The sequence below is a fragment of the Carassius carassius genome, chromosome 14, assembly GCF_963082965.1.
Source record: "Carassius carassius chromosome 14, fCarCar2.1, whole genome shotgun sequence".
In the NCBI taxonomy this organism is placed as follows: domain Eukaryota; kingdom Metazoa; phylum Chordata; class Actinopteri; order Cypriniformes; family Cyprinidae; genus Carassius; species Carassius carassius.
In genome coordinates this window covers 16,087,904-16,107,479 of record NC_081768.1, presented here as the reverse complement: position 1 = coordinate 16,107,479, position 19,576 = coordinate 16,087,904, and the positions used below count along the sequence as shown (strand labels likewise).

The window sequence follows — 19,576 nt, the reverse complement described above, 5'->3', positions numbered from 1 at the left end:
CTGAATATATATATATATATATATATATATATATATATATATATATATATATATATATATATATATATATTTATATATTGTCACGGGGTGAAGAATCACTTGACAAGGTTTTGTGAATGTAAAGCCCCGGAGGGTGGATTTATTCAAAAGGGCCTGGTGAAGTGAGGTGAGCCGCTTTGTGATGGCTGGTGCTTCCCGTGCGTTCCTGTGCTCTTCGGTGCAAATCCAAAGCAAAAGTGGGTGTCCAGACGTGCTCCAAGGTGAGTGGGCTGTCGGTCACTCGCTGCTTTCTAGCGTTTCATTTGGCCTCGAGACCGTTTTGTGAGTGCAGCGTGTGCTGCTTAAAAGTGCGCAGGCTGATGGGGAGCAGCTGTGACCGATCAGTCGGCGGTGAGGATGTGCAGGTGTTCTGCGTTGATTGCCAGGCGACGCTGATTCCTCCGAGGATGCTCGTCACATTCCCCCCCCTTAAGCGTCGTTCTGGTCCTGTGAACATATGCAGAGAGTAGGGGTGAAGTTAGGGGAGGGTGGGGAATGACCCCTGACAGACCTGCATAAGCTGTCCAGATTCGGGAGAGGCCATCGGCGTTCGCGTTGGCGGCCCCGGCTCGATGGCGAACTTCAAAGTGGAAGTCCTGGAGCGCTAGGAACCAGCGAGTCACCCTGGCGTTGGTGTCCTTGGTGCAGGCCATCCACTGTAGGGGCGCGTGGTCGGTTACCAGGGTGAACTTGCGGCCTAGGAGGTAGTATCGGAGCTGCAGGACCTCCCACTTCATGGCCAGAGCTTCCCTCTCCATGGCAGCGTACTTCCTCTTCCCTGAGTGCCGCTTCGACCTGGGCGAAGGCCTCTTCCGCTAACGGGAAACCAGCATACTTTCTCCGGCTGCCCCTTCCTGGTCAGGCCTGTCAGAGGGGCGACTAAAGAGGAGAAGTTGGGGATAAAACATCGGTAGTAACCCGCCAACCCCAAGAAGGCACGTACCTGGGTTTTCGTCCGGGGCCTCGGGGCGGAGTGTACGGCCTCTACCTTCTTCTCCTGCGGCCGGATGAGGCCTCGGCCGACTGGGAAGCCCAGGTACTTGGCCTCAGAGAGGGCCATGTGGCATTTGCGGGGAGCTTCCGAGAGTGGCACCTGCCAGTAACCCTTAGTGAGGTCCAGGGTGCTGATATACCGGGCCCTTCCCAGGTGGTCCTGAAGCTCGTCGACCCGAGGCATGGGGTACCCGTCGAATTCGGAGACTTCGTTCAGATGGCGGAAGTCATTGCAAAAGCGGAGGGTGCCATCCGGCTTTGGGACCATCACGATGGGGCTGGACCAGGGACTCCGGGATGGCTCAATTACCCCCAACTTCAGCATTTGTTGGACGTCCTCCTCGATAGCCCGCCGACGAGGTTCCGGGACACGGTAGGGCCGTTGCATGACGATGGCCCCTGGGGGTGTCCGGATGTCATGTGGGAGCATGTTGGTCTGCCCGGGCCGGGGAGAGAACACATCCTGGAACTGACTGACCAGGTGCTGTAGGTCTGTCTTCTGGGCCGCGGAGAGATGGGGGTTAACGTCCACCACGACGGGTTCGGTGAGGCTTAAGGCCGCCACTTGGTCCCGGGTTCCTACCCACTTCTTCAGGAGGTTAATATGGTAGAGCTGCTCCGTCTGCCGTCGTCCTGGCTGCCTCAGCCGGTAGGTGACCGGTCCCATCCTTTCCACTATCGTGTAGGGCCCTTTCCAGGAGGCCAGGAACTTGCAGGCAGAGCTGGGGACCGGGACCAGGACCAGGACCAGGACCATGACACAGTTGCCGGCTTGGAACTCGCGTGGCTGTGCCCTCCGGTTGTAGTGGCGCTGTTGGGCCTGCTGAGCCTTGGAGAGGTGTTCCCGGACTAATGGCATCGCTCGGTCGATCCACTCCCTCATCTGTCGGACGTGCTCGATAGCGGTGCGATGAGGGGCAGGCTGCTGCTCCCACGCATCCCTGGCCACGTCAAGGAGCCCCTGTGGTTGATGCCTGAACAGGAGCTCAAAGGGGGTGAAACCAGTTGAGGCCTGAGGGACTTCATGGATCCCGAAGAGGACATAGGGAATCATGAGGTCCCAATGCCGCTTGTCCTCCGCCGCCACACGTCTGAGCATTTGTTTGAGGGTCTGGTTGAATCTCTCAATGAGTCCGTCCGTCTGCGGGTGGTAGACAGTGGTCCTCAACTGTTTCACCCGCAGCAGCCTGCAGAGATCCGCCATGAGCCGGGACATGAATGGAGTTCCCTGGTCAGTCAGGATCTCGGTGGGGAGGCCAACTCGGCTGGCCAGCAGAAACAGCTCCTGGGCGATGGACTTCGCCGTGGCCTTCCTCAGGGGGACTGCTTCTGGGTAGCGGGTGGCGTAGTCGACGATTACCAGGATGTGCTAATGTCCGCGGGCAGACTTTGGCAATGGCCCCACTATGTCCATTCCAATCCGCTCGAAGGGCACCTCGATGCACTCCCGCCCGCAGCGGGATGAGCGGGCTGGGGGGAGGGGTCCGAGGCGACGTGGCTGGGCAGGTCGGGCAGGCTTGGCAGAAGCCCTTCACTTCGGCCTCCAGGCCCAGCCAGTGGAAGCGGTCGCGGATGCGTTGAGTGGTATTGGCTGCCCCGAGGTGACCTGCCATAGGATGGGAATGGGCCAGTTCCAGGACGGTTTCGGTTACGGTTTCGGACGCTCGTCAATATATATATATTGAAATAGATATATATGCTGTAGGCTAGTTTATTAAATTTTAGTTATTTTAGTACTTCAACTTAAACTATACAAAATCCAGAGATGTTCCCCTGGCAACTAGCTGAAATAAGCTTAAATTTAATTTAATTTCAGTTGATTTATTTCAACAGTCTTCGAAAAAAGGGTACAAAGCCATAACTGGACCAGTATCCTTTCAAAAGGTACTAATATGTACCAGCTAAAAAAGGTACAAAGATGTACCTTTGAGCTTTTGTACCTTAGGTTAACTCCCCAGTGAGAGTAGCTGATCTAACAAATAAAGCGAGTTATTCAGATATGAGAAACAAATATTACCTGTGTCGTATTATGAATAAAATAATTAAAAATAAAGTATTTAGATATTATTAAAATTGACTGATAAACCTTAAAGTTCTATGAATTTATCTTCTGAACACAAAATAACATATGAATGTAGGTCATTTAACTGTTTCTGGTCCACACTGACTTCTATAGTGTTTTTATTTTTTTTTTCATACTGTCAATGGGGACCAAAATAGTTAACCATATTCTTCAATATATACTCTTTCACATACAACAGAAGAAAAACACATTTAGGTTTGGAACAACTTGAGGGTGAGAAAATAAAGACAGAATTTTCATCTTTGAGTGAACTATCCTTCTAAACAATAAAAAGCCATCAATAATATTAATCAAAAATTACAAGTAATAATGGTTTAATGATAATAACATCTATAACTACTTACTAACTATAAGTAAATTCAGTGCCAACCCTACCTAATAAGCCATATAAAGCAGCTGCATAGGGCCCCCGTGGCAACCAGGGGCCCCGTGTCAGGAGTTAAGACAGCAATCACAGGAGTAAGGCGAGATGATGGTGGAGATGGCAACAGCAGAGCTGAGCTGGAGTGTTCTCTGAAGCTGTACTTATATAGGAATTAATTAAAAACATTCGTGGACACGCACTGTAAGTGTCTGACAAATCATGTACACTGTAAAAAGTAATCACTGAATCTACTTAAGAAAAGTGAGTAAACAACAGATTTTTACAAATTAGTTTAATTTACTTAATTGCACTGTGTTATGTGAACTTTCATGTGGCTGCAACAATTCAATTAAACGCCTTTAGTAAACTGTACTTAAGAGCATCTAGTTTGTTGGATTAAAGGTCTGTTCCACTTAGATATATTCAGTTACTTTTACTTTGTTGTTGTTTCAAGGCAAATAAAACAATTTACTTACTTTTTTTGAGTGACACTTACTTAAAATATTCAAGTAGCCACAAAGGAACCAATAACATAAATAAACCAGTGAGATGCAGCAGTGCACTATGTTAACATACCAACAGAAGAAGAAGAAAAGAAAAAGATTCTTAATAAACTTTTCACCCATTTCCTCCATGTCTGCAGTTATCTTTCACTAGTTGTATTCCCTCATCTCCCAAAGTCATTTTGGATGATGAATTTTCAATACAACTAAAATATTTGAGAGAACATCACATAAGCTGACTTCATAATAGATGTTGATTTTCCTAAAATGTTTATTTTTTATTATTTTACTCACCATTACAGTGATTAGTGTTATCTTTGGCTGGGCACTTGGATCTTCGTTTGGATTCTAATAAATGTCTTTCTATTAATGCAGCAATACAACATGAAATTAAAGTTATTTGACTTTAAGGGAGGACAAGTAATAAATAGATTGCTTTTAGAAAGTGGTCTGTCTTTGGATTAAATCATTAGCGCATTCAAACGCAATTTCAATTCCAGCAGTTTTTAGAGCGGCTGCATACAATATCTAGGCTGAAAATAATATGCACACATAATAGGATGTGTAGTTATAACCATCTCTTAGCTCTGTATCATGCTTGAAGAAAATTTTGGTTTCTGTTTGCGCTTTGATTTGAGTATTGAGAGAGTAGCCTATTTTTATTATGGTTGCACTTAAGACAAATAATAACCGTTTTTTTTTTTTTTTTTTTTTTTATGATCAATTTGTGAAACAAATTTAAACATTTAAAAACTCATAGCCTGCGAGTACAATCCTATAGGTCTGAAGAGACTCATGGAATCATACAAAAGAGAAGGCAGTCAGTTAAATTATTTGTGGCAAAATATTTTACAGTGCTTGATTATTATCTGTTTCTGCATAATATAATTCATACCAAGAAAGCAGAACTGAGATGGCATTTATTGCAAGATTTCAAATACACCTGTAGACTATTTTTTCCAGGCATGCTTTTCATCAGTGAAGATTTCTTAAAGTAGTGTAAAAACTCAGATTTTTGCCTTCACTTTGATTTTGCTTAAATCAGTTTCAACGTGTTTACACTTATTTGATTATTTTTGTCATGCCAGCCCAGAAAATGTATTATTATTATTATTATTATTCTGTTCTTTAATGTAATTTTCATACCTAGGTGTTTTTGCTTAAAGCATTAATCTCATTACATTTTTATACATTTCTCTTAAGCAATCGTTAAACTCTTTAATTAAACATTTTCAACTTTAGTTATAAAAGTTTACTTGAATGGGTTGTTGACATGACATGGCATTTTCACTGACACACAAGATAAAAAAAAATAATTAATATTGTCATTTAAATTTTATTTGTCTTACGTGGACCCATTGTTACAAAGTTATTAAGTAAAATAAATTGGTAAAACTTTACAATTAGGTGTCCGTGGATGTTAACATTGGGATGGGATGCAGGTGGTTAGGTGAAACTGTAGGTATGGGGGCCCCTTTTGAAAATCTGCTTAGGGCCCCCAAATTGCTAGGGCCGGCGCTGGGTAAATTATATTTTATCAATTAAATACTTCATGGATATCATTATGTCCCAGCCTAGATTTTCTTCTTGGAAATACATCAGTTCATGGAATCTGTAAGATTTGTAAAGATTTGTAAGATTTGTAGACCAAGAGGCATTTCTTCCAGTGCTTCCTAATCAGTATCTGTATTGTCTGACAGAAGTAATTAAACACCAAACACAGAATACTAAGGAAAATTTAACTATGTTCATTTGACAAAAACAAATATCTGTTTTCAAACAAATATAAAAACCAAATTCCCACAATCACACAAGCCAAAAGAAACAAAACACTTCTTTACACTCTCATAATAGGTATCATTTAAACAGTTTATGTTAATGTCATAACAGCCTTTTAATGACAGAAAAGGATAATGACATTTAGTCCTAACTGCAGAAACACATCTCAGGGAATGGCAAGATGATGATTGAAATGTTTAGAGAGAGAATTATGGAGGGGCATTTCTCAGCCAAGGTTTATGGCATATATCAAGAGGGTTTGGGAAAATACTTCACTTTTTGACTGGTCAAGAGTCTCATAAAACCCCTGCAGGCTTGCTCAGAAAGCCAAAAGTGCAACAAAGCAGATATTTCAGACTCACTCAATCACTTCTACTTGCATTGTTCTGTGGATAATTTTTGCACAAGTTTTCCCCAAATAACTCTGAAACGACAAGTGACATTGTCAGTCAAATCAGAGCCTGCGACAAGCAAGATTGTTTTATGTCTTTGCTTTTATTTCTGTTTTCATATCGATGTTGAGAAACTTTGATTTCTTTATTCTCAGTGATGAAAAAAAGGAAAGAAAAACTCTTCCCTGATTTGAGTCTGTCTATCTGCACAGTCAGATGAAGCTGTGCTCATTTGAGCCTGTATGGATGCAAACAAACAGGTCTTCACATTCATTAATTCTGGGTTACATCACTTAGCATTATATCGATATAATCAACTGTCAATTTATTTTAAGCACTAATCTAGTTTTCTTGTTTTATGTAACTAGATTTTCTATAAGGATATAGTCTATGAAATAGCAATTAGGTATTATCTACAGAAAAATAAAGGTCATGTGTTTTATAATCAGCTATGTGAGAAAATAGTGAGTCAATCAGGATGCATCAAACAATAATAGTGTTTTTAATCCTCCGCTTACACCAAGAATTCAAATGAGGTTGATGCAGGGAGAGAAAAAGAAGAAGAGTGCATTAAAAACATCAATAATACCCTAACGTTACTCTCAAAGGCCACAATTCAAAACGTGCTTGCCTACTTGAGAGTCACATTGATAGATATGAAATGGGAAATGGGCTCTTCAATTACTCCTTCACAACTGTGACAAACAGAATAATCACACCAATTTACAGCTGAGACATTTCAATGCACAGAGGGGTTTAATAAACCACCTCTCACTGTTCCACTAAAACATTAAAAGGGGTCATATGATATGATTTTTACAAAGCTCATCGTTCTGAAAATTGAGGTGTGCTCTGATTGGCCAGCTACCCAGTGCATTGTGAATGGCTGAATGCCTCAAGTGTGTGACGAAAATGCTACGCCCCTTACCATACTGTGATGCCGTCTCCTGGCACGACGAGACAAAACCTGTAAAACCCATTACAAACTAGGCAATTGTTGCATCCAATGGGGACATAATTACTGATTATAATGACTTATACTGTGTTTTTATGCATTGCATTGCACATCACGCTGCTTAAACAATCAACCATGTCTGCATTTGTGTTCAGACAAACGACAAACAACAAGCGCTACTCTAAACTGCTCAAAACTCCCGTTTGAATCATCAGTGGGAAATTCTTTAAATATGTAAACGTTCTTACAGGCTGTGAGTCGTTGAGTGAGTAGGCTACTGGTTCAGGAAACAGTACTCGTCCTCTGTAAAATGCGCTGCACACACTCTAATATTTGGGTTAAACTGTTCTGGGACAGTGTTGTAAATACAACTTAACCACTGATTTCCAGTTATGTCTTCTTTTGGAAGGCCAAACAAAGTAGTTTCCCTTTCACATCGAAACACACAGCTTCTCTACAACATGGCGGTCTTTGCGTAAACATTTGGGCAGCATTATGCAAAGCTTCCCACATCATGACGTAGACATTTGGGGGCGTGTTAGAATGAGCCATCTCTTTGTATTTGAGATGTTAGTCTTTGCAACTTTACAGATCTTCTTTATGCACCAAGAGCGTGTTACACTTGAAATCGTTTCATATGACCCCTTTAACATAACAGCTCCCTCTCCGGTTGTTGATTTGTTGTTTTTCTGGTGTATACATTTTATTTTTGTCATATTTTATTAACAATAATTTTGAAATAGTGTTTAAAGTACAGGAAATGATGGCGAGGAGCCATACTCAAATTTACGTTTCCCAAATGAGCACCAAAGGTGCTATGCCAAGGCTCTGACCCTTCTTGGTTGTTTACATAAAATTGTGTTTCTGAGTAGAGATCTTTTTTCAAAGTATTGAATAAATGATTCCGTTTCTTCCTCCTTCTAAAAGGAAAACCCTGCTGTTCAGTGAAAAAAAAAAAACAGAATCCCTCTCCTAGAGTAAACCAGGAGTGGAGGTGGGAAGATCTGCTGAGACTTATTTCATTCTTTTTTTTTTCAATCCCCTTTTTAACTTCTCTACAAATGTTCTACTAATGTCTCCCTAAAGCCCTCATTGGCTTTCATTGATAAAAAATGGTCAGTGGAAACATTCAAAGACGCCCACTGTCTTCAGGAGTTTGTGTCTAAATGAGACATAATTTAAATTAATTTTGTTTGAAGTTCAGCTGTGAACCAAGACTGACAGTCTGAACCTCAAACACACACTGACTGCATTACTTTGTTTGTTCTTGAATGCTGAATATTGCTTTTCGTTATTCAAAAACAAAAACATGAAGGAAAAAAATCCTACCTTTCAGAGGAAGTGTGTAGGAGTTGTGATGTAGAAAATGGCAGAGAAAATATGTATCAGTCATTTACTTATACAAGAAAAGAAAAAAAAACAATAGGAAACCTGGAAACACTGTGCTCCTTAAGAACTCTAAAGCTTCTGACAAAACTGGGGGTTTCTCATAGATTTAATGTGAAAACTGTCTTGGGCACAGGTTGTGTCTACAGAATTGCAATCGGAATAACTTTAGGTGTAAATACAGCCCAGGTATAAGTGCTGTCAGATAGTTCAGATAGAGTTCAAATAGAACTCTAATATGTTTGGTTGTTATATAACTATATGAGACGAGCAAACACTGAATTATTAATGCACATTCAAATATGAAACCCACAATGAACATTTGTTGAAAATTTTCTTAAACTCAGGATGTAGATGTAGATTAATTTGTCTCTTCATCTGAGAAGATCCGGAGAAGTTTTGCATTACTTGCTTACCAATGGATCCTCTGCAGTGAATGGGTGGCGTCAGAATGAGAGAATTAACATCTTCTCAAATGAAAAGCTGCATATTTGTTATAAACACATTTTTAACTTCAAAATGTTCCTTATGACTAAAATACAATGCATAAACCATAGTCCATAAACCATAATCATGTGTCCTCCATTGAAAACGTCCATCCCCTGTTGTCCTCTCACATCTGTAAAATTTTTACTTTTAAAAAGGAGAAAGCAAAATTATGGATTGAGGAGCTGTATTTTAGCCAGAAACAACAGTTTGAAGTTGAAAACATCTTAATGATGAATTTGTTTCTTACAAACACACAGCTCTTACACAGCTTAACAAGACAATAATTGACTGAAGTCGTTTGGATTACTGATGTTTCTATCAGCTGTTTGGACTCTAATTCTGACGGCACCCATTCACTGCAGAGGATCTATTGGTGTGCAAGTGATATAATACTAAATTTCTCCAAATCTGCTCAGATGAAGACACAAACATTTGCATCGTCGATGGCCTGAGGATGAGAACATTTTCAGCAGGTTTTTATTTTTAGGTAAAGTATTCCTCCAAGTTTTATGTCTATACTTAATTTAGTTATGTTTAGGATTGTATCCATAATGCAAGGTTTAACATAATGAAGGTTCAAATCTTAAAAAGTTCTACTAGAAGGAAATGTACACCTGTTAAATTATTTTTTTTATGAAGGGGTAAAAGAGAGTGACAGTAATAATAACACTACTACAGTTAGAGCTGAGACTCAGCATAAACTGAAGCACAGTTTAAATGTGATTAATTGAGGCTTTCATCAAGACCTGGGAGAAAAAAAATATTCCCCAATTTAGGACAGAATCATCAGACAGCTGAACAACAGATATCACAGCTGAAGTGGATCCAAATGTGCCAAGAAACGCTCTATGATTTCTGTAATAATTGCGTTTGTGTTGTGCAAGCGTACCTTTAAAACCAAGGCTTTTTGAACCTCTTGTGATGAATGATGAATATGTTGGAATTAATAACACTATAAATATTGTTGTGTTGTTTGAAGCAGTTGGAACAACAGGGGAGTTACCATTAAGGACAAACTGTCTCCTACTTGAATTTACTGTTTTGAAAAGATAACACTAATGTGTTTGTAAGAGGGGGGAAAAAAAGTCAAAGAAAATCTGTATTATAAATATCTTAATCTCCTGAGTGACTCAAATGTCTCTCAAATAAAAGAATCTGATTCTAAATGGATTGTGGACGACTTATGAAATCATGAGTCTAACTTCCCTCTCTGGATTTTTTTTTGTCCCAAAGTAATGTTACATTTACACGTTACAGTTCCCTAGACTTGGTGACACGTTGAGCACTATGATATATATCAGGATGATGCGTTTTATTTTAACATTGTTTAAAAAAATGTGAGTAAAACTGTATATTAGGATTATTCACTTATTTATTAACGCCTACTGTTCTTAGAATATTACTACTACTATAGTCATATTAATTTGTGGCTATATTATTGAAAACTTCATTTCTGTCATGACCACTATTGTCAAAATTATACACACTTAGCATACAGTTTGATTTGGTGGTATGGTTCTGTTGTGGGCAAAAAAATAAAAGCTCCCTGCCCATTATGCAGCCTGTCATGAATGAGCAGGGAGAGCAGCAATAATAAACTCTGGGAAACAAGCCCTTGTCGCAAAATTCCTGATTGAACACTTCCTACAGAAACAGAATTCACCGTCTAATTTGCTCCCAAGTAAGCAAAACAAACTGCTGAACAATACTGAATAGAGCTTATATAGGAATGCCGTGATAGGTGCCGTATTCCTATAGATAGATGTGATTAGCTGAGAGTCAGCTGATGCAAGGTTGACTCACGTGACCTGCCAGTGCCAACACTATATGCCTAATTTGTGTTCACAATATCTTCTTGAATGAAAATACACTATAAATAAATACAATAACTTAAAAACAAAATACATTCCCAATTCAGAAAGACAATCTACTAATTGTGGCCAAAAGTGGTTTATTCCAAAATCCTTAGATTCCTGATGTACCAAAAATCTAAACTCATTAACATATAACTACCCACATTCATAATTCAACATTTAATTGTCATTTCTAACATATAAAAAAAAAAACTAGTTTATACCTAGTTAACCTAGATAATGGCTGTGTAGCACCCACTGCTCTGCAAATGCTTCAAAAGCATCTCAACATATAGAAAAAGGGGTTAAGTTCATTTTTATAATGTCCCAAACTTTAACATTTTGTGCTGCACATTTTGCAACAGCAAAAAGAATCTTAAGTCATTTTAAGAGGACCTAAAGTGGTTAAAAAATAAAAATATAGACCCCTTGAAAGCTGTCACCTGAAAATGTTAATTTTTATTACATCCACAGAAATGCAGTGAGATTTTTGAGATATCACTAACCACATGTGATTCAAATGCTATTGTGAAGACATGTTATGTGTTATAAGTCCTTTCAATGTGAGTGTGTAAACAACACTTCACAGCTACAGAGCATTTTGGACATAACAGGGCTCTTGTAATGCTTGATGTGAGAGAAATGCCAACCATCACTACTCTATAAGGCAGCTGACACAAGGAAGTCAGAAAAGCCTCACATTCATCAGTCAACATATTGAACCGCAGCACTTGTGAGTTATGACTGGCCTCACACTTACTATAAGTGGACATCCTCACCCTCCCTTCATTCTCAGCACAGCATGATGACAGAGGTAACTCATCATTATTAAGTCAGGGGAAAGAGAGGCTAAAAAAGGGTTTTCAGGAATTGTGTGATTGCTCCGTTGGCCTAGATATCAAGGCATCATACGGCCTTGTCAATCAGCCATCTCAGATCTCTTGGCAGACACACTGCTGTGAACTACTGAATTATTTTAGATGAAAGTGTTAGAGGATTATTCAAATAGTCATGCACTTGGCTAAAGCAAAACATATAGCATTTAATCAAATACAACACTGCCCTCTAGAGGAGAGCCAGATATATAGAGATAGATGGATGGATGGATGGATGGATGGATACTGCAATGGTTATTTAGTTTAATTTAATTAATGATAATTTTGACCCAGCCAGACGGCAATAATAATAGAAATTCAGATTTTAATTAACAAGAATCTCAATGAACAACGTTATCAATTGATCATTTATGGGCAGTTAATCAGTTACTCCTGAGAAAGATCAAATGTGTAAAGAGCTTTACTTGAATAAGCTATAAAGAATCTCTCACTGATATATCAAAAGCTGTGCTACTTTTTTTTAGTGTAAGTTGGGACTTTTTTCATCCGATGTCAAACTGCAATTAAAGTTTTAGAACATGTGCATTCTGGTTCCATCAAAGGGAAGAAACTGTTCACAATACACTTTGTGAATGCAATCTTTTACTTTTTGAATCCTATTACACCTTCAGAGAAGAAGAGGTTCCTCCAAACCTATTAAATTAGAACATCCTCCATTTATCAGGTAGTTTATATATTACTCTCTAAATATGTGGCAAATCCTCATGTTTATACCAATACACACACGGTTTCATTTGCTCACGTAGCTCGCTATCTCTTTATCCAGGGCGAAGGCAAAACGGTGGTTGAGGAAGAAGAGCTGACCATGGGGAAGCAGTCTGTGCAACAATGCATCCAGGCGATCACTTTTCAGCAACACCTGAAAATAACAGCTATGTCAGCCAGAGAGAAAATGGGTAGCGTCAAATAATCCATAGCTTAGCAATTTGCCCATTTACTTTAAATGTGTGTCCTTGTTCACTGTATGACAACAACTCCAGCCCTATTCATACAGTAATTGGAAAGAATATAATTGTTCAGTAAATTTCTGCAGAAAATACCCGAGCTCATTGGATTGCTTTTCTGTGAACATATTGATCACAATATAATTAAAAGCTTATCATGTTTCTCACACGGAGTGTGATGTATATTCTTATCATCATTTCAATTGTGCCCACTGCTAGTCTTTTTGATGGGAAGAAACTAGGCCAGCAGACATAAGAAGAACTTGCACTCAGAGTACTTTATAAGATTGCTGGAGTTCAACAGAAGTTCAATTTCAGCTGTAACAATAAAATCAATACAATAGTTTTCAGACTCTAGGCTGCATGAATCTACACAATGATACAATGAAAACACCAAACAACATAAATACATTCACACAACAGTCACTCAAACACACAGTTATAATAACATTTTACACTACCGTGTATTGTTTGAAGTCAGTTAGATTTTTCATTATTACCATTTCAAATAAATGCTGTTCTTTTAAACTTTCTATTCAACAAATAATCCCAATGTATCATGGTTTCAAAAAAAAAATCTGAGCAGCACAACTCAACATTGACAGTAATAAGAAATATTTCCTCAGCACCAAATCACTATATTAGAATAATTTCTGAAGGCTCAGGTGACACTGAAGACTGGAGTAATGGCTGCTGAAAATGTATAACTAACATATGGTATATCTATATAAAAAAAATTAATAAAGTATTATTAAAAAAAAAAGTTTTTTTATTTTAAATTGTAAAATTTCACAATATCACTGTTTTTATTTTTGTTCAAATGCCTTAATTAGCATAAGATAAAACATTTTTCTCTTACAAATCTTACCGATCCCAAACTTTTGAACTGTACATGTTCCATTTTTTGGATACAGTTCAATTTTGGTGTTGTATTTTACACCCATATGCAAACACACAAGCACAGTGAACAGATTAACAGATTAACATGCAAACATACATGCCACACATATACAAGCATCCACATGCATGCACACACAGACAAAGCAACGGACTAAAAAAAATATTGGATTTCACATTATTGTGGTATTTGTATAAGTTCTACAAGTAAGTGTTTCAGAAAGTAATGCTTTTCAGTGAGCAGCAGTGGCTCCTCAACAAGCCACACAATATACTATAAGCTATTAGTCATAGCTGTAGCACAAAACATGCTGGATTTGTCGTCATTAGTTTTTCTAACACTTTCATTAATGTTTTTTTTCCTTGTCTAGAGCCCTAAAAGCAATAGTAATTGATCACCCCTAATAAAACATTCATTAGTCCCAGAAAAACATCACCTCAGCACCAGGTCCCAGCAGACGTAGCTCCTCCAAGCAGTGACGTGCAATGTTTCGAAGCGCTCCCTCTGCAAGCAGGAGGTTCTCGTGTGATCTGCAGACCAGAGTGAATGCTAGAGATTGAACCCCCAGCCACAGAACAACACTCCGGTCTGGAAAGAGCTCTGCATTGCCCAGGGAAAACACACCGCTGTCAGCTTCACCCAGAGCTGCAGCCTCCTCGCCCAGCACTGCCTCCACACACAAACCGCCTGAGGCCTCCCTACTCAGAGCCACAGCACTCCTCACCTGCCTGACAGAGAGAAAAGGGGCAGAAAAAAAAGAGAGCATTGTTTCCCTTGGGTACACATACAAAGTACCAGTAAACATTGTTTCTGACAAAATAGCACTGTTACTGCAGTTGTTGCTAATACAGATATTGGTATTAGGAGGACAGTTACCCAAAAATAAAATTTCTATCATCATGACATTTACTCACTCTCATGGATATCGTTCATATTTTCAGAAGAAAGGGGTGAGTAAATGATGATAGAATTAAATTTTGGTCATCACATTGGTGATCTCAGTCATCAAAACAAGATTATGATTATTAAACAAAATGATTAAACAAAAATTTGCATGAATTTACTTATTGTAATAATTTAAAGTTGTTGATTTGATTGTGAGTAAGAATTTGGCATCTCACCTCGCTACCACGTGGAGTTTCTCTTTCTGCATCAGTCGTCTCTGCTCCGGTGTGAAGTCATCGGCTCCGGTCTCCGGTCCGAACACGCGCGCATACAGTATCCGACTTTCGGCTGCGGACAACGCGCTCACTGGACACACTGTGTGGATTAAGAAACAAATCACCATAGCTGACCTGGCATATCATAAACACCTGAAGAAAAAACCCACAAGAAAATAAGTTTGTAATAAATGTGTGTCACTAAGTCATGATGCCAATCTAGACAAACTCTGCATGATTACTTCCGTATTTGGTCACATGACATGAATCAGCTGATCAATTTTGCGCAGTTCTTTTTTTAGCTCTAGATGGCGCTCTTGGATGACTGATACATAGTTATACTGTACATATCTATGGGCTGATAGATGTTCTGCTGAAATGGTGGAAAAATTCTTAGCACACAACATAGTATTACATCTACTTAACGCCAGCGAAAGGTTTAATATTTTATTAACCAATTTATTTCTAGTTTTCTTTTCTGTTTAATTTATATTTCTGTCATTTGAGACATAAATACAGTTTAAAACGTCGAGTCGAAAGATTTTAATACGCTCTTTAGCAATAAATATTCATTGAAATCAACATTCAATCTAATTTCTAAATTGTCTACAATTTATTTTTTACATAATATGTGTTCCCACCTATTATGTATTTGTATTTAATTGTATTATTTAATTGTATTTTATTTTTCATTTATCTATTCGTTCTTTCTTTCTTTCTTTCTCTCATTTCTTTATTTATTCTTTATTATTATTTATTTTATTTTTTTATGGAGGGATCTTACCTCATGTTGCATACAAATGTGGTACAAACTTTTATGTTTTGAAAATTTAAGAAGTTAATTATTAAATGTGCTATACTGTTCTTAAGCCACCACCAAAGTTTTTCAAAACTTATCTTAAATGAATTTCATAATATACTAACTTATATGAACTAATTAGGATATAGTACATTCTTCACTCTGATCTATGTACCTGTGAAGTATGCAAGTTTTAATATGTACTCTAGTGACAGAAAGAAAAAAAAACTTGACAAATCTATAACTTGTTGCGATTCTAACAAGATTCTCCAGTGTGTACATGTTGAACAAAGGAGTATTTTTATACGCATACAAAGTGCCATTGACAGAAAACTAAGTGTGACGTATTCAAACACATGCGCTCTGACACACAAAAAGGACGGCTGTTTTGCTTAACAGCTGCTGGGCATGCTCACTTAACCCATGAGGGAGGAGGACACATATCTCCTGCTACATCACTTTCTGCTACATTCAGCTTACATAAACACATCACATACAATCAGTTTGATATCCAGCACATAACAGACTGTGACATGAACAAAAGAAGAATCAATATCCCTATGCAAGAAAATAGAGCACTGAGACAATCTGATAGCTTGACAATGAATGAAAAAAAAGGTTGTACTGAAGATACAGGAAGACAGTGGGCAGAAACAAAAGCCAAGGTCACATTCAGAAGATCTTGCTCTTGCACAAGTGATAGGATGTGGTTACAATGATGGCAATACTCCCGCTTTACAGACGGTTCTGGTAATTTTTAGATTCAGAATAGGGTTAGCAAAGCAGAAACACATTGACAATGGAAACTCAGTATATGTAAGACCCTCTTACTCAGATTCGACTTTAACTGGCTCTTACGAACTAAAAACATATAGGCCTATACTAGACATCCAAAGTCATACATATACAAACATCCAAAAAAAAAAAACACTCAGCCTTCAGACCTAAAAGGAAAATATTAGAAATTGATTCTGGCACACAAAACATACTGAATTAATTACTTTAAGGCAGTTCAATTAATATATGCATTACACAATGTGCAGGCTGTAGATGTAAAATGTAAATGGTATTAACAAAACTGTATAGAACCTTAGGCGTAGATTACGCGGGGGATGCTGGGGACGTGTATTTTCTTTTGCATCATTACTCCAGTCACACAATCTTACAGAAATAATTCTGATATTCTGATTTGCTGCTAAAAAAGTAAAAAAAAAAACCTCTTATTATGATAATGTTGAAAACAGCAGAGTAGATTTTTTCAGGTTTCTTTGATGAATAGACAGTTCAGAAGAGCAGCATTTATATGAAACAGAAATGTCTTTACCATCACTTTTGATCAATTTAAAGAATCCTTGCTAAATAAAAGTATTAATTTCTATAATTTATATATATATATATATATATATATATATATATATATATATATATATATATACAGTACAGACCAAATGTTTGGAAACATTACTATTTTTAATGTTTTTGAAAGAAGTTTCTTCTGCTCATCAAGCCTGTATTTATTTGATCAAAAATACAGAAAAAAAATGTAATATTGATATATTATTACAATTTAAAATAATTGTTTTTAAATTTATTATACTTTAAATTATCATTTATTTCTGTGATGCAAAGCTGAATTTTTAGGATCATTATCACATGATCCTTTAGAAATCATTCTAATATGATGATTCATTATCAAAGCTGGAAACAGTTCTGCTGCTTAATATTTTTTCAGAACATGTGATACTTTTTTAGGATATTTTGATGAATAAAAAGTATTAAAAAAAATAAACAAATAAATAAAAAAAAAGCTATGTTTTTAAAATATAAATATTTTGTAATAACAATATACACTACTGGTCAGTAATTTGGGGTCAGTAATTTTTTTCTTTCTTTCTTTTTTTTTAAATAAAATCACTACTTTTATTCAGCAAGGATGTGTTAAATTGATAAAAAGTGATAGTAAAGAAAATATATTATTAGAATATATATTATTCAAATTTTTATTTTATTTTGAATAAATGCAGTTCTTTTTAACCTTTTATTCATCAAATATATTAGACAGCAGAACTGTTTCCAACACTCATAATAAATCAGAATATTAGAATGATTTCTAAATGATCATGTGATAGACTGGATGTTACATGTGACACTGAAGGCTGGAGTAATGATGCTGAAAATTCAGCTTTGCATCACAGGAATAAATTTTTTTTTTTTAAGTATATTCAAATAGAAAAAAAAACTATTATTTTAAGTTGTAATAATATTTCACAATATTACTGTTTTTTTCTGTATTTTCGATCAAATAAATGCAGGCTTGATGAGCAGAAGAAACTTCTTTCAAAGACATTAAAAATAGTAATGTTTCCAAACTTTTGGTCTGTACTGTATATATATATATATATATATATATATATATATATATATATATATATATATATATATATATATATATAGATATATACACAATGACTAAGCTTTAGTGTATGATGTGTTGCCAAAGCTTTTTATTTCACATAAATGCTGATCTGTGGTTCCTTCTATTCATCAAAGAATGCTGAAAAAAATGTACTCATCTGTTTTAAATATTGATAATCAGCAAATCGGCATATTAAGAATGATTTCTGATTAATATGACACTGAAGACTGGAGGAATGATGCTGAAAATACACCTTTGATCACAGGAATACATTACATTTATATAACATAAACATAAAATATATTCAAATAGAAAACAGTTATTTTAAATAGTATAAATATTTCAAAATATTAGTGCTTTTGCTGTACTTTGGATCAAATAAATGCAGGCTTGGTGAGCAGAAGAGACTTCTTTCAAAACATTAAAAATCTTACTGTTGAAAAACTGTTGACTAGAAGGCTATATAGATTGCAGAAATGTTACATCGTAATGTTTATATATATATATATATATATATATATATATATATATATATATATATATATATATATATATATATGTCTGTGTGTGTGTAATTTCTGTCCCCCTCACTTCTGAAAAGATGGCTACACCCCTGCTTACTGCAACTTAAGGCAAATCACCGCAGGTGCCTATAGGCAAACATGTTAACTAATAGGTATCACTATAACTTTCCCCATTTGATTCATCACAGTACCTTGAGACACATAATTTCTTACAGTACAGGTTTTCTGAAATGTGATTATTAAATGCATGAATGAGGCAGTAGCTTCTTAAATATGCACAAATTTGCATGCATTTCCAGAAAATAAATCCAAGCATTAAATTAAGCCAGGTTCCAAATTCCAAATTCTTTCTTTATTTTTCAGGAGTTTTTTTCATCTCTTTTTATCACTCCATAAATCTAAACCATTTTAGAATAATATATAAATAAACTGATATTAATATTATATTTCTATAGAATATAGAAACTGTAATGGTAGTTCTGGATCATCTGGCTTATTGACCAGCACATGAAAAGACAGTTTGACTGTAGTGTCTTGTTTTGAAATGTTAATCAATACGGTCAAACAACTGTAGAAAGTCGAAATTCAGATCCGTTATAAAGATTTACCATTCATTTTAACAGATAGAGCATTGTCTGCATTTCAGATTACTGTGCTATACATTTGATTTAGTCTGGCGGGATCAAGCTACAGGCAGAATATCTAAATGTTTGGAATTGGACCAACAGCTTAAAACTTCTTGTGCATCCATATGTAGGCTAGAAGCTGTGGTAAACACACTTGTTAAACATTTAACACACATTTTAAACACTTAAACTTTCATTTCTTGTTTGCTCATACTGATAATAGTGTCCAAAAACACTTTTACTCCTTAACCAAACAGAAACGTGAGTGCAGGAACTGGTCTGACACGGTGCCAGGATGTTAGGGAACGGCTGGGAAACTGCTGGCTCCTCCTCTGTGGAAGAGCTCTGGAATGCAAATGTGTGCAGGGACACGTGCTGGTGCTTGACTAACCACATTCAAGGTCTCTCTGCTAGACCGGTACATTTGAAAAACAAAATGACTCAACCACCCTACGCCAGTCATTAACAGCACACAGA

The 19,576-nt window shown here is 37.1% G+C and overlaps 1 protein-coding gene across 3 annotated transcripts; it reads right to left on the bottom strand.

Moving 5' to 3' along the window:
- Positions 1–11,275: 11,275 nt before the first annotated feature.
- LOC132157162 (AP-5 complex subunit sigma-1-like) lies at positions 11,276–14,990 on the bottom strand. Of its 3 annotated transcripts, none has more exons than XM_059566375.1 (4): positions 14,696–14,990; positions 14,011–14,302; positions 12,459–12,591; positions 11,276–11,774 (listed from the first exon to the last, which is right to left on the bottom strand). In XM_059566375.1, exons 1-3 carry the CDS (start codon positions 14,860–14,862, stop codon positions 12,463–12,465), a joined length of 588 nt encoding a protein of 195 aa, XP_059422358.1. In that variant the 5' UTR covers positions 14,863–14,990; the 3' UTR covers positions 11,276–11,774; positions 12,459–12,462. The 3 variants fall into 3 exon arrangements, with proteins under 3 accessions (XP_059422358.1, XP_059422357.1, XP_059422356.1); XM_059566374.1 differs by lacking the exon at positions 11,276–11,774 and adding an exon at positions 12,298–12,365; XM_059566373.1 differs by lacking the exon at positions 11,276–11,774 and having other exon boundaries at positions 12,298–12,591.
- Positions 14,991–19,576: the final 4,586 nt, after the last annotated feature.

Excerpts from the sequence above, each read along its gene's own strand:
- LOC132157162 (XM_059566375.1), bottom strand. The coding sequence starts at position 14,862 with ATGGTGATTTGTTTCTTAATCCACACAGTGTGTCCAGTGAGCGCGTTG. Across the intron at positions 14,303-14,695 it reads AAACTCCACGTGGTAGCGAG|GCAGGTGAGGAGTGCTGTGG; the intron begins GTGAGATGCCAA and ends TCTCTCTGTCAG. Across the intron at positions 12,592-14,010 it reads TGCTGGGACCTGGTGCTGAG|GTGTTGCTGAAAAGTGATCG; the intron begins GTGATGTTTTTC and ends TGTTATTTTCAG.